The following is a 16,146-nucleotide window of genomic DNA, read 5'->3' as shown; positions in this document are numbered from 1 at the left end:
GCCTCGAACACTTCAAACTGTTTTGTTTACGCTTTCTCAGACGGAATACATTTTCATAATGGTGTCAAGGTTGCTTGCTGTAAACTCAATAAAAAGCAAGTACATATCTAGATGCAGCCTAGATTCTCAGCTGTTCTTGGAATTTTCTTTCAGCCTTACGATCGAGAGGATAATCATCCACCCGTAAGAATTAAAATTATGCGAAAATACAGGTGCTATACGAATGTAATAAAAAAATTAGGAGATATTCTAATTTACAAAGATACAATTTTTATTTACGATACGTTTAGATTTATCAAGATTAAAGTAGCAAATGGAAATTCGTGGACAAAGATACGATAAAGTGAAATTTAAATAAGACGTTTGTAGTTTATTGGGTGACCTGTGTTCCTGAAATATGCCATGCTCCGTATTGACTTAAAACGAGGGTTGTAGAGTAAATTACATACTGATAGACGTATTTGTACGTAAGCACCAGGCCTCCATTATTTATCACAACGGGCTTTACGTTGACAATCTCTAAACAATGGTCACTATATATATTCGTAGGTAAAATATTTTTCTTTGCAAATAAAAATAACACTGTACATAAACACTATATAATATAATTAGAATATATTTAAATATCTTGATTTATTTTTGCAATTACTAATAAATTTGTTTCTCTTATATATTTTTCAATATATAACAAGTATGTTTAATACATCACCAAAAATACTACACTAATTGAATTAAGTTATCCCAGTCGTCCACAAAGATTCAAAAACAATTCTGTTAACATTGTTTTCTCTACTTATAGATTTGAGAGCAATTATCTAATTGGAAAAATTGTGGCTTAAAAGATTGTCACTTAATTTGTGTATTTGTGTAAATGACATAGAAATTATACCATCGATTCTGGCGAATAGAAGAAATATGCGGCTCCACTTTTGAGACTAAGCAAACGCAGTTGGAAAATACATTTTATTCAACACGAATAAGCAAAAATCTGCCAAAAGCAATAATAAATAGCCTCGTAATTTAGTAAATACTCTACTGCACACATTATCGTGCAAGTTTTCTTTGTATCGATGAAATAAACAGACTATCCGCAGTCTATAGCAGGAAATGTTTCAATATTCGTCATCGAACCATGTTTTCCAGCAACAACCCTGCGAGAATGTACTATTTCATCGACTTTAACTCCGTTGAAAGAATTTAATGCCAACGTTGTAAATGATATCAAACATCAGAAAAATATAAAATATATAGAACTCCTGAAATACACGAAACAAAAGCATTTCAAACAATCCACCCCCAATTTCCAGAAGAATCATCTTTCCCAGCAAAAGTAACGAGTTGAAAGAGTCAATTAAACAAGAAAAGAACTATATATTTCTAATCAGAATCAGTATAATCAAAATAATCAATTTCTATACGAACCCACCATTTAAAACACAAAAATCAATCAACCCTCATCCCCAAATCTCAATTCCTCTCTATAACTCGATTTCTTTCACGTATCTCTCTGCATGTCGCTTATGCTGCTTGAATAATACATCTTCTGCAAGAATCAACTCTCAAAAGAGTCAACGATGGTCTCACTTGGTAAAAGAAGAAATATTTCTCTCTGCGTATCAGTTCTACGACTCAAATAAATTATCTTTTGTAACAACCAACTCTCAAAAGGGTTGACTAGCGCCTCAATTGAAGGGAAGAAATGTATCTCTTTGCGTGTCACTTTTGCTACTCAAACAAATCATCTCCCACAAGAATCGACTCTCGAAAGAGTCAAAGCAAGGGCCTCAATTGGTAAGAAGAAACGTTTCTCTCTGCGTATCACTTCTGTAACTCAAATAAATCATCTTCCACAAGAATCGACTCTCGAAAGAGTCAAAGCAAGGGCCTCAATTGGTAAGAAGAAACGTTTCTCTCTGCGTATCACTTCTGTAACTCAAATAAGTCATCTTCCACAAGAATCGACTCTCGAAAGAGTCAAAGCAAGGGCCTCAATTGGTAAGAAGAAACGTTTCTCTCTGCGTATCACTTCTGTAACTCAAATAAATCATCTTCCACAAGAATCGACTCTCGAAAGAGTCAAAGCAAGGGCCTCAATTGGTAAGAAGAAACGTTTCTCTCTGCGTATCACTTCTGTAACTCAAACAAGTCATCTTCCACAAGAATCGACTCTCGAAAGAGTCAAAGCAAGGGCCTCAATTGGTAAGAGGAAACGTTTCTCTCTGCGTATCACTTCTGTAACTCAAATAAATCATCTCCCACAAGAATCGACTCTCGAAAGAGTCAAAGCAAGGGCCTCAATTGGCAGGAAGAAACGTTTCCGCCACGAGTTCACGGGAATCGTAGGAACGCGTGCAACGTTTCTAGAACAAACGCGTTCGAGACCTTCTTATAGGTCGCGGAGCACGTAACCCTTGGCTGGCTTCGCCCCGACGTTGGCGGTTCGAGTCGTCGAAATCTGAATAATTGATACGATTACGAAGCTCCGTGTCGACGGTACAGGAAACAACATGGCCACAGCGAGGTCCGGGGACGTCTGCGCCCAGGGTGCCCTCGCGGCGATTGGTCCACGTTTGGTGCCCCTTCTAGTCAAAGAGGGGGGATGTTCCACCTGGGCGACAGGTGGCGGCTCGCCAGGGGGTGGCAAGAAAAGAAGAAACGAACCCCTCGCTCGGGGCGAGCCGCTTTTTCCACCACCGTCTCAGTGATCGTCGACGAACGCGCGCTGTTCCTCCTCGCGATTATTCACGGCGGACTCGCGCGGAGTTCGCGTTTCATCGTGGATTTGAACCGCGTGACCACGCACCCGCCTCAAGGTGAGACACGTTCTCCAGCTCGTTTTTGGATCGAACAGTGATTCGAGTCAGGTTTTCGAGTAATCGCGCGTCAGCGATCGAACGTTTGAGCGCACGTGTCAGTGAGAAGAATATCTTAGAATTGTAATCAAGTAGGAGAGAATTGTATATTCGTAGGACCAATTAGATTTTAAAGATATTCATCAGTAGTAAATCATTTGACTTCCAATCATCAAATATTTGGTTTCAGTAAATTACAGAATAATAGGGTTCGCAGCTGTTTGCGTGCGATCAGCAAGCAATTTATATTACCTGTGGTTTCGTTCGAGGCTGTTTGTGACCCCAAAGAAGTCAGTGCGACCAGAAAACACAGTTATTTGTGGGTATTCCACTTGCTAGGCAAACGCTTTCGCAACTTGTTGAAGAAGCAGGTGTGAGTCCCGCGAGACAGTTACTGTTCATGGTTGTATCACTTGTATTCACTGAGGATGAGTTATAATATGTATACTACAAATATTTATACATTTATGGGATATAAAATATACAAATAAATACAGGCAGTACATAATATGTACAAAAATATGAACAAATTCTGCTAAATTATGCCAAATTATAGCATTTAGAGGATGAAGTATATATCTATTTACGTGCTCTTCACTCTTTGAGTTGGATTTATGAAAATATGAATTTATTAGCGTCCTAAAAGCGTCTATATTTAATATATCCGTAAAAGATAATGCAAAATGGAATGATTTATTTCTAAAGAAATTCATTCACAAAAATGCCAAATAAAAGATTGTTCATTTCATAGTTTAGGAATTGCGTAATCTTACTTGAAGCTTATAAACTCGCAGTTATTAAATTACAGACTATAACTCCATTACAAAGCACGCCAAATTAAATACGCCGCTCATTAATTATGCATCAAGGGCAGAAACTACGATACACATCTACTATCGAATCATCTACGACCTTCCTGGGTTCAATCATTAACTTGTTACTAAAATAACTGAAAATTGCACGCATTTGATGACAAGTATTTGTAATAGCAATATTCACTGCTTTGTATTTAAATTGATCGAGAACTTCCACACTTTTTGTACGTAACACGTATAATTATGTTAAGTTCGCCAGAATGGTCGAGAAAGTTTGAACGAATATGCATTATTTAGGCAGCAAACGACCATGTTGAAAGCTTAGAGTCCCTGCTTTGACTTTCACTTAATAGTTTACAATAACGAATATTTACATAAATCTATTACAGAACGTTCAGGTTGAAGAAAGACAATGTAATTGGCAATTACTATTATAATAGTAAATACTTTCCACAACCTTTTAGGTTTTTTTATTCCTAAAATGATATTTCTCGTAATATTTTCTCCTTTTCCTCCAAATCGCCAATACAAAATAATAATTATCGAAAAGTAGCCTTCTTGACGGATTCTTTGATCAAGACTGTATTTTAATATACAATTATCGATAAAATAGTGACGAGCTATGTGCTCTTCTTTTATTTTATTCACTACAGATGATGAAGTTCAAGCAACAGGGGCTAGTCGCAGACTTGATGCCCAATATACGGCTGATGAAAGCCAGCGGGCACTTCATGTTCAATTATTACAGCGACAGTGGAACGAAGCACCTGCATAAAATCTACTGTGTCGTAAGTAGAGGCGAGAAAATTTGCCAAACTCGAGAATAAATTAATATTAAAACACAGAAATCTAAAGTTTGATCAGTGTATTCGACGTGTAAGTTTTTCCAGCAGCTCGAGAATGAACGAAACAAGAGGAATGCTAATTAAACCTCCTCGATCCTCAGGTCCATTTGATCCTGATGCTGATGCAGTTCGCGTTCTGCGGCATAAACCTGATGCTGGAGAGCGACGACGTGGACGATCTGACTGCGAACACGATCACGATGCTGTTCTTCACGCACAGCGTGGTCAAGCTCATTTACTTCGCGGTCAGGAGCAAACTGTTCTACAGAACGCTCGGCATCTGGAATAATCCGAACAGTCATCCTCTGTTCGCTGAGAGCAACGCTCGTTACCATCAAATAGCCGTGAAGAAGATGAGAATACTGTTGTTAGCCGTGATGGGGACCACGGTGCTGTCCGCCATTTCTTGGACCACTCTGACGTTCATCGGTGACTCTGTGAAGAAGGTCGTCGATCCTGAGACCAACGAGACGACACTCGTCGAGGTAATTGCAAGGCTGACGGAAAATTGCCAATGAAATTTGCATATCTAATTTTTAAATAATTATTTTCTCGATCAAAGTGAGTTGTTTCTTTGAGCAAACGAAATATGATTCGTGAAAATAAGTAAGCTTAGAGTTAACTAGTTGTTCGTGTTGTTATTTAGATGTATTTAGATAATATTAAATGCGCGATACGATGGATATTTATGTGGTAATTTTGATCGCGAACGTGGCTTCGATTTAGATACCAAGGCTGATGGTGCGTTCCTGGTACCCATACGACCCAAGCCACGGGATGGCGCACGTTTTCACGCTTATATTCCAATTCTACTGGCTGATATTCTGCATGGCGGACGCGAATCTCCTGGACGTGCTGTTCTGCTCGTGGCTTTTGTTCGCGTGCGAGCAAATTCAGCATCTGAAGAACATTATGAAGCCGTTGATGGAATTCAGCGCCACGTTGGACACTGTTGTACCCAACAGCGGAGATTTGTTCAAGGTAAATCCCACTGACTATTATCCAATTAAGCAAATAGAAAAAATAAAAATCAGAAACGACTGTTGTCAACGAGTGTCGGAAAATAAATTCTATAAATTTTGTTAGAAACGAAAGATATCGTTACTCGCCTGTCATCAAATGACGCTGAGATACGAACGATAGATTTGCGCGATGTGGTTAAAAGGAAGACGATCGTACACACTGATTAAATTTTGTTAGAAGCGAAAGAAATCGTTACTCGCGTGTCATCAAATGACACTGAGATACGAACGATAGATTTGCACGATGTGGTTAAAAGGAAGACGATCGTAAACACTGATAAAATCGTGGAAACGCGTCTCGAAACACGTCTCGATCGTATCTTCGATTGGCAATTTGTTCTCCAGGCTGGTAGCGCGGAGCACGTGAGGGAAAACGAGCCACCGCCACCGCCAACGCCTCCGCCACCAGGCGAGAACATGTTGGACATGGATCTCCGTGGAATATACAACAATAGAACAGATTTCACAGCCACCTTTCGACCAACTGCTGGAATGACCTTCAACGGTGGTGTCGGTCCTAATGGTCTGACGAAGAAACAGGAGATGCTGGTCCGGAGCGCCATTAAATACTGGGTCGAGAGGCACAAACACATCGTCAGGTAAGCACACATCTGTACATACACCATTTTTTCGATTTCTGTTCTCGTTTATTATCTTGCTGTTATCTTTTCTTTCACTTTACACGAAATGCTTCTTCGTACAAAAATGTAGTTCGAAGCAACTTTTTGATGGACGAAAATACAATGTCTAAGTAATACTTTTTCAAAGATGATAATTTAACGCGTTCTGTGCTAAGCTGTTTTCACTCGATTTTTCAATTAAGCGATTTTCAATTTCATGTTTCGACTAAAAATTGTTATTTTATATATTTTCACACGATATTTCATTACATCATCATTCAGCATAAGTGTCCTGTGGTATATCACATTCTTTTACTGGAAATATATTCTACAGACATAAATTTGTTACAAAATATAAGTTTTCAGCGAATTAAATAAATATCTCAGCGGGTACCATCGATGGTGCGCGTGTCACGGAATGTCTAAAGAATAAAAATTTCCGTTTGCAAATTTTTCCCTGGTCGCAGAAGCGAGCGAAATGCGACTGGAATCCGCAGAGCGGAATTCTATTATCGCGTGTCGCGAAAAAATAGCCCGGAATTGGTGACAGTGATACGTTCCAAAACAATGGACGTTTTTCCCGCGGCTGAAAATGAAATTTCCACGACGAAGTTAAATTACGTCGCGGGGCGTAATCCTGAAGTTCGTCAGCTTCTTGACAACCCCCGGTATAACCCAGTTTCCCATTTCGATTCTCATCTCGAGTCGACCGCTACACGGAAACGTAATCCACGCCGACAATGAGGAAACCTTTCACATTCGCGGTTCTAACAACGAGAGACTTCCATTAGGATAATAATCACTGCGTCAAGTGAACAAATAAAGTCGCGCCAACTCGTTGCGAGCGATGCCAGTTAACTCGATCCTCCATTAAACCGTTTCTGTCGTGAAAATCGGTGAAAACTGCAAGAAAATCGATAAGAAATTGATAAGAGAATCGATTTAAGAGAAAATGGAAAATATTCTTGCCCCTCGAATTCTTCTCGATGAGGAGATCGATGGAAAGCAATGATGTAAGGATAGAATAGCTGGAGATATTAAAAATGGTTAAACTGTGTATTCTTCAAAATTGTTCTTGTTCTTCGTATTTGAATTCTTTTACTGTGGAAAGCATAGAGAAGGTGATGAAAGATTTTAATTTAATGTCCACGGTGTGATGAGGAGATTGATGGAAAGCAATGATATGAGTATAAAATAGCTGGAGATATTAAAAATGGTTAAACTGTGTATTCTTCAAAATTATTCTTGTTCTTCATATTTGTATTTCTTTACTATGGAAAGCATAGAAAAGGTGATGAAAGATTTTAATTTAATGTCCACGGTGTGATGCGGAAGGCAATATATTTTCTTACGCGAAGGGGATGATTCTGTGTGAACACAACGAGTAAAAAGAAATAAATGTAACGGGTACTATGAATCATCCTAATGTCTACTCGTAACACGAAAGATATTTGTTGCATGGTTTCTTTTCTTGAATTTAATAAAAAGAGCTTTTTAATTACACGCGTGCACGTTTGATTAAATCGTGCGATTTAATTGGCTAAGTGTATTTGGTTAAATATTCGTAGCTTTTCTTATACATTAATAATCATGCGAAATGAAATGTGAGTATAGTAAATATACACGTGTAGCCGTATATTTCGATACACGTGTACTCTTGCATTTCAGTACCTATACATTAAAAAGTACACGAATTAAAACACGGATATATTAATTGCAAGTGCACATGTCTACACATGCATCTTTAACTACATGACCTCTAGTTACCAACTGCATTCCTCATTCAACGAGAGTACACGAAATTGAATTGTAAATTACGATTTTAATTAACCCCAAGAGTCAGAATAGATTATCATTTTTTATAGAATATCGATAGGAGAACCATATTAAAATAAAGGAATAATAAAAATATTAATTTATGCGATTGCAAATTAGAAATGCCTTTTATTAATAATATTATTTATAGCTATTATGGATTCGTGTTTATAATAGTACCACTAAAAATTTCGAGTTACAATCATATATAATATTTTTGCTATTCCTTTATTTTAATAAACCTTTGCTATCGATATTTTAAAATAGACTTTATTACTTATGTCTGTCTTTTACGTCTGTCTCTTGTGTCTGTTTTTAACTTCTTGGCTAGAAATTTGATTAAAAAAATTTTTAAGAAACGGAGATAACGAAATTATGCATATTTAATTTCAAGCCTCTTTGATCATTTCATTGACAAATTCATCCGGCATCCCTCTTCGTCTGCCACAATTTTCAAAAGTACATTCACGTAGACTGCACGTTATGAATGAATGAATAATTCAGCCACAGAATTTTTCTCCGTGGTTGTATATACGCGAATGTAAAATCAATATTCTGTTTACTCAACGTTTCCTTTTGTCTGACACAATCTTCTACAGAAGCACATATCGCGTGTAAAACGTATTCGACATGTTGCAAACGTCGATAAACGCGTTGCAAAACGTTCCAGACGATTCTGTTCTCGCTGATTCGATTCGAAAATTAAATTTACAAAATTACACAACGGAGTGATCGCGGTCCAAACAGCAGCGATTACATTCGATTGGACCAATTTCGCGTAATAATGAACTTTCATAATTAATCGAACGTAAAACTTCATCCTCGAATATTTCATGGAGAAGCTCGTTCTTCAGCATCCGAGTGATCCCATTTAGTTAATTTCGTGTGTCAATATACTTTAATGGAGAAATAAATTCCGTCGAATTACTGGCGCTCATTACGTAAATTCTTCTAAATTAATTCCTCCCTTTACCTATAAAATGCTTTCATAAAACAAGCAAATTTATATCCTTTCGCTTGCATAATTCTTCCATCTTATTACCCGCTAATTTTTCACTATTACAATTATAACAATTTCCTTATTACAACAGAAATATCTCGTACTTTGTCATTTACAATCGAAGAGGAGAAAATCGGACGCACCTCGCGATGCACAATGAACTGCAATAAAATAAACAGATGGAAAACTAATGGTAATATCGAAATACAGAAATTGGAGGCATTGAGAGACAAATATTTGAAACACCAGCTGTGTCGAGACGTTTAGAGGTTCAGGAATAACCCGGCGACGGCTGGAAAGAAGCGTTTCCGGGCTTTTAAAACGCGGGGATCCTCCGAAGCGGAGAGGCAACAACACAGTCGAGCGTCCGCGAAGAAAGTTTTGAAAGAAAACGAAGAAACGGAACGGCTGGCTCCCTATAGATTCTTCGACAGAGGAGAAACAGAGGGGATGCGTGTATTCCCACGGTGGTGAAGTATTTATTCTAAGAGAGCGCGATATTGACCGCAACTGGGGACGTACCGCGCGGACTTGGCAATTTATTGGACAATTCAGGGGTTGCACGGTTGGCTCGAGTTCACGTGTGCACCGCAATACGTGTCTGACACGTGTATGTACACGTTTTCACGGGGCCCTCGCACAGTCCTGGACAGTCGTTTGCCCTTCGACCGCCATCGCCGGATCCTCTGTCGCGGAAAAACGCACGAAAACCTGTTGCCTCCTGACTGACATCTCAAAGCGGCAGATTCTTCGCGCGATTAACCAGTGAACTGCGGAATTTAGTTTTAGAAATCGTCTACAAAGCGCGCAATTAAAATCGAGCAACGACGAGAATACGCGTCAAGCGCAGGGGAATCCTTCTATTACACATCTCATGAGAAAAGTAAAACGAGGAACGTTTTTATTTGACAAGACAATCATAATTATACTCGCCAATCGCGACAAAATAAAGTTTTGGTTCGACGTGTGTACACGTCGAACGCAGTTAACTGGTTAACATTCAGAACTGCTTGAAAATATTCGTTCCATGGATTTCTCTTCGCCTCTTCCTAATATTTGGAAATACTGCAAAGTGGCAGTGGTTTTGTTTGCTTCGCGAAACGAAGAAATGCAATTAATCTGACGCGAGAAGAAGAGAACGACTTGGAAGAAATCAAGGCGATCATTCTTTCTTTAATCCGAATATTCGCAATGTCAGATCGAAACTTTATACGGGTTGTAATTAAAATAAGGGAGGAAAAACAGAGTTCTGCGAAGCAAAGCACTCTCGACTTACAGCGAGAAGGATGACCACAATGTATCACGGATACATCGACACGTGGTACTAAGGAAATAGTAAATCGAGTAACCGTTGAGCTACGTCTTATTCTACCCCTTTAATACACTTCAAGATATCGATTTCTCAAGCTAGATAGAGCTATCTCAACAACGCGCCAGCGAATATATTATTTAAACAGTAAAAGAGAAGATGGAGAAACAGGGGAGAAGCGAGGGGCTGGGGGTGGAAGAGAAGAGAGGCAAGAAGGGTGAGAGAGAAATTGTTGAATCATAAACTCTAACCACCTGGCTAAATGCGTTCATCTAGCGAACTGGGTTAAATTAAAACTTTGTTACATCACAGCCACAGGGGGCTTACTAACAGATGGGGTTTGTCGTACTTCGGGGGTTTTAGGATTTAACGAGGACTGCAAGCTGGCAATACGTACATTGTACAGTCATTGATCAGCAAGAATGAAACTGTTATATCTCATATTCTGTCTGGGATTGCGCACAATTCGTGTACGTACGTACATTACTAAAATTATTGAAATTATTGTTACTTTCTAGATTGGTAACTGCAGTTGGAGACGCTTACGGTGTTGCTCTACTGCTGCACATGTTAACCACCACCATCACGTTAACCCTACTTGCCTATCAAGCAACGAAGGTACCACAATAAATTTCAAATCAATTTTTCGTTTCATTACGCACCCACGAAATACGAATACGAATTTAACGTAAAATTAGAAAATTTTATTTCAGCCCTTTAACCGCAGGTGCGATATATGAACAACATATTAACTTTTGCTAATGTAAAATAGAGGCTGTGGTTTGTATACCACAAAAATCTTTTAAGATAGAATATCACTTTAGTAATATCAAATTGGAATGTGTGTAATTATTTTTATATTATTTTTCTTGCTGTGCTAAAAATACCAGCGGTTAAAGGGTTAATTAAGAATTCTTCTGGACGGCTGGAAGCCTGGAAAATGCACGTAGAACTCCGATAGCGGTAGAAGTGAAACGTTTATGTTTGCTGTAGGTTCATGCTGTTGATACATACGCAGCATCGGTAATTGGATATTTGCTGTACTCTCTGGGGCAGGTCTTCATGCTCTGTATATTCGGAAATCGTCTCATTGAAGAGGTACGCTTCTAAATATAACCGCTATGTACACCCCTTGAGACTTGTACTCTTTCTCTTAAATTCTAGAATTTTCTCAAATATTCATCAAATTTCTCGATACTTATTTTCTATACGTATTGCATGCACAGAGTTCATCAGTGATGGAAGCCGCCTACTCTTGTCATTGGTACGACGGATCGGAAGAGGCCAAAACATTCGTACAAATCGTGTGTCAACAGTGTCAGAAGGCGATGTCCATTTCAGGGGCGAAGTTCTTCACCGTCTCTCTGGATCTGTTTGCCTCGGTAATTACTTTTATTGAATAATATATTATTCAATAATATCACATATATATTATTATTATTGAATAATATATTTGTCAAAGTATCCAATGTTATGGAATAAAATTCCTTCAGTCAAAGATCGAATTTTACCCTAAATTCGATCTGAAATAGAAACGATGATAGTGATGCTAACCATTCCAGAACGAAAACTTGTGCAGTGGTTTAAAAGTTACTTCAACATCCATCTGTTATAGACGAAAGCTTCGATATGATACTGTTGAATAATATATTATTCAATAATATAACATATATATTATTATTATTGAATAATATATTTGTCAAAGTATCCAATGTTATGGAATAAAATTCCTTCAGTCAAAGATCGAATTTTACCCTAAATTCGATCTGAAATAGAAACGATGATAGCGATGCTAACCATTCCAGAACGAAAACTTGTGCAGTGGTTTAAAAGTTACTTCAACGTCCATCTGTTATAGGCGAGAGCTTCGATACGACACTGTGTGTCTCTAAAGTTGCTTAACAAAGCGTAGACAATAATCCTAGTACCACGAAATTGAATTTCAAACTTTGCTCTTGAAATTGTTGGTTGTAGTGTTTTATTAATGGACATTTCGAATTGTACAGGTCCTGGGAGCTATGGTCACCTACTTCATGGTGTTAGTGCAACTGAAGTGAACGGTGAGGGTTGCTAGTACGCGTGATCGAAATTACCAACCACGAATTCCATTCTTCGTGTTCTGTTACGTTTTCGCGAGGAGATGTAAGGTTATCGCGTGGATTCAGCTGGGAACTGTGACTGCAGGACAATTTAAGATTAGAATCTCTGACAGGGAGTATCCTTTCGTCTTCAGTTGCTTTTCAGGAACTACAGAAACATAATTGCAACGTGTCTGATCGAATGTGAAGACAAATTTTTACGTAACGTATCAATCGATTGTACGCACCCCTTGAGCGAGAACTGTTTAAAGATGGAGGATACTCTGAGCAGAAATTATAGTAATAAGAAATGTAGTTGGAAGCTGAGCTATCGCTAAAGTGCCTTTTTATCGCTTGGTAGAAGAAAAGGATTCAGAAACAACTGAATGTATGTTTGACGTGAAAGACTGAAATAAATGAACGGACTCATAATGCAAGGAAAAGGGCAGAAAGTAGCAAATTTAAGAAGTAAAAAGTCAGACGTAATGTATCGGTAAAAAGATCAAAGTTCTTTGGCGCAAAGTCGATCGCCCGATATTTCTTCTTTAACGCTGGATTACTACACAGAAGTTATCGTGCCATAAAAGTTGCGCTGCTACCGTCGGACTAAAAGAATATCCCAACTTTTCTTCTGCTCTAAGGAGAATCGATAAATAGCCTTGATCACTGCACTACATTAATCGCAATGAATGTTATAATTGCACTGAGTTTTGCAGAAGAAACCTAGCTTGCAAAAGTAAAAAACTTCAAGCGTGACTATAATCAATTCCTAGACATTTTATACTGATAACAGTACGAAGAAACAATTTTTATCTGAAGAAGTTTTCTTCTTTTTAAAAGTAGAGTGGAACATCTGTTTTATAGGGAACCATTTCAAAAAATTAAGGCTAGAAACAATGTATCCCAGGCTATGTAATGTAGAACGAGAGATGCACTAAGATTTGACAGTGGTTTTGTTCAATTACAGAATTAATTGCAACTTCAAAGTCATTTCTTTCAGTTCCGTTTGCGAGTGGACCAGTCCTTTTCTGCAGAACGCGGTCCAATTAAAATTATTGGAATTTTAATACAGGGCTACGATGTACCCTGCAAGTTTACCTGTCTATTCTATTATTCTTAATCAAAGCAGTACGTAATAATTTTAATTACTTGTATATATCCGAATTTCTAATTCGTATTCCACATTTTTTAATTTGCGATGATAACACGGCAGTTGGTACGTAATCCAGATCTAAACGACGAATACCAGGGCTTATCAATTGGTTATAATAATCTGAAACGAACAATTGCAATATGATAAATTCAAAGGTAAAGTAGTGATTGTGCTCAGCTAAGATCGTGAAAAAGTAACACTTTTTACGGAAATTAATTCTTCGAAAACGTATTACTTTTAATTATTACGTATAATGTATATATTTATATAAATTTCATAATTCATTTGATTTTTTTTAAGTCAATAGATAATCTGTAATAAGAATTTAATTACAAAGAAGATTGATGATATCGATTGGTATTTTCAAAGAATTAATTTCCAGATATATAAACACTGTTAGGAATCAACCAAAAATCGTGAAGGAAATTGATAAGAAATTTTGATTAGCATTTACGTATTTTAAACTGAAATTAAAACATAATACTTATAAATACGATATAATAACTTTTAAATAGGCTAGCTTTAAATAAACCGCACCTAATGCTTATGAAAAATATCAAATGGGAAACATTACGCTGAAAGTAATCTTGTACAATATACTGTGATGTGATGGCGAGGATGTATTTTACTGAGGAAGGATAAAGATGCAAGGAACCCATAAGATAACGCTACGATCCAATTTTTTACAAATACACTTTGTCTGAATTATTAAACAATAATCGAGACTTGCATCTTAAATTTCTGACGTAATTTTATAAAAATAACAAAATACTTTTATTATATATATATAACATGTAAATAGATACACTAATGTTATGAACATTACTATGAATGCAATCCCCTCCCTCTTTTCAATATACGACTAATTTATTTTAAATTTTAATTATAAATTTCTGGTGATTTATGCAAAGTGACATTTGTTTCTCTCAAAAAGATACGAAAAATTGTTATAGTATTAAATTAATTAGAGTTTTATGGTTTTTTCTAACGAATTTACTGAATGAGGAAATATGTAAGTTGAGTTTCACCAAAAAATCTGTTCCTCGTATTGATAACGTGTGTCTTAAAAATTTCCGACCAGTGCAATATCTTTTTAAACAAGTACTATTAAAACTAATAATTAAATTATATTTATATATAACTTGTACCTCAATTTTTACAATTTAGTACTTCGATGTGTCTACTACAGTTTTCTATGAACTTTAACGTTGCAACGTTGTTCTTCGTAGAGTTTAAGATAATTTCATCCACTCGTGCACGGCAATTCCTCTCCGCCGTTAATTTACAAAATATAAAAACGTTCCACCACAGATTTTTCATATTACACGACGAGTTAAACGAGAAAATAATTTTTTTCCTACGTTCTATACTGTAATTTACGACAAACGTAATAATTTTATCGCAATTTTAATAAATTTAGCTTAATTTTAATTAAAAATAAAGGTAATTTCGCAGTGGTAATTTTAACGAAAAGTTTTCTTTTACTCGCAGCTGCGTAATAATTATTCCCACGTATAATGATAGGCAATATGCGATGTTACTGAATGCATTTAATTAGCATGAACATTAGTACTGTAATATTGTGAATTGAATCGTCAGTATTATAAATGGTTTCTCTCTATGTAAAACTACAATATATTTGTCTTATAAAATGTTCTACACGCTCGTTGCTTCCTCTCAAACCATCCCTGTCCTCTTTAAATCGTGTTAACCATAAATTATACGAAATGAAACTTTTGCAACTGATGCGATAAACTCTTTCTTCAAATTAAACTTCTTTCCCTGTGGAATATCGATTACTGAGAGTCTAACAAATTTTCATCCACAACTTTTTTAACATTATGTTCTAAATTTTTAAAAAGATTGTAACTCTAAATTAATGATTACAATTAACACCCAATTTCTAGCCAAAGTATAAACCTCTCGTTTTTAAATTATCAAAACTTCTAAAATCATATCTCAAAAATCTGAATCTTTTACCACCAAATTGCAACTTAGACTTTAATTCCTTCATCTCTAAATTACTGTCTAAAATTTAAAACTTTCCAGCGTCCATCTCTCTGGTCTAAATCTTTTATCAGGCTACCAAATTTGTACGTGAAATCTAAATTCTTCATTCTCAATCTTTCCATCCGCAAATCTGAACCTTCTGCTTTCAACGTTCCGCCATTCAGGCACGTATTTACTCCCGTTTGACTTTCTCGCCACGTGCCTCAAACGCGATTCATCTCTGTCTGCCGCAGGCTAATGAACTTACCGCCCGAAAATGATTTGCGAAAGTGACGGTATAACGCTAAGGGAAAATAGAATCCTCGTATGGCTTCATATGCAAATAATCGTGTCGACGATAAGGGTGTATCTCGAATTTTCTTTCTGCCATGCGATACATCCGTGTACATGCGAATTTTCTTTCCTGCCATGCAATCGGATACGTCCGTGGCAGAGATTTCCAGATTTTAGATCGCACAATCCGGAATGGAGAAACGTCTGCACGATAGTTAATCGAGATAAACTGTAACCACCTGCAACCAGCTAATATTCTGGGGTGGAACGCTGCGCGTTCGAGTCTGGGGGTGTGAATTCAACGGGTGCTTGTAACGGAAGAGAGTTTCGAAAATATACAATCTGGATTTTTAA

General features: G+C 37.0%; 2 protein-coding genes across 3 annotated transcripts in view; one reads left to right on the top strand and one right to left on the bottom strand.

Moving 5' to 3' along the window:
* Positions 1–16,146, bottom strand: part of LOC143422353 (uncharacterized) — a 51,264-nt gene that overhangs the window by 6,830 nt on the left and 28,288 nt on the right. The gene's annotated exons all lie outside the window — the stretch shown is intronic.
* Orco (odorant receptor co-receptor) lies at positions 4,702–12,586 on the top strand. 2 transcript variants are annotated; one of them, XM_076892890.1, is made up of 7 exons: positions 4,702–4,997; positions 5,239–5,493; positions 5,880–6,133; positions 10,797–10,896; positions 11,272–11,376; positions 11,505–11,660; positions 12,285–12,586. In XM_076892890.1, the coding sequence occupies exons 1-7, from the start codon at positions 4,713–4,715 to the stop codon at positions 12,333–12,335; spliced, it is 1,206 nt and encodes a 401-aa protein (XP_076749005.1). In that variant the 5' UTR covers positions 4,702–4,712; the 3' UTR covers positions 12,336–12,586. The 2 variants fall into 2 exon arrangements, with proteins under 2 accessions (XP_076749005.1, XP_076749006.1); XM_076892891.1 differs by lacking the exon at positions 11,272–11,376.

The sequence above is a fragment of the Xylocopa sonorina genome, chromosome 3, assembly GCF_050948175.1.
Source record: "Xylocopa sonorina isolate GNS202 chromosome 3, iyXylSono1_principal, whole genome shotgun sequence".
NCBI lineage: Eukaryota > Metazoa > Arthropoda > Insecta > Hymenoptera > Apidae > Xylocopa > Xylocopa sonorina.
The sequence above is the reverse complement of the archived record's forward strand: the minus strand, read 5'-3'. Positions and strand labels throughout refer to the sequence as shown.

Coding starts and splice junctions, on each gene's coding strand:
- Orco (XM_076892890.1), top strand. CDS start 4,713: ATGCTGTTCTTCACGCACAGCGTGGTCAAGCTCATTTACTTCGCGGTC. Junction 4,998..5,238: donor ACGAGACGACACTCGTCGAG/GTAATTGCAAGG, acceptor GCTTCGATTTAG/ATACCAAGGCTGATGGTGCG. Junction 10,897..11,271: donor TTGCCTATCAAGCAACGAAG/GTACCACAATAA, acceptor TGTTTGCTGTAG/GTTCATGCTGTTGATACATA.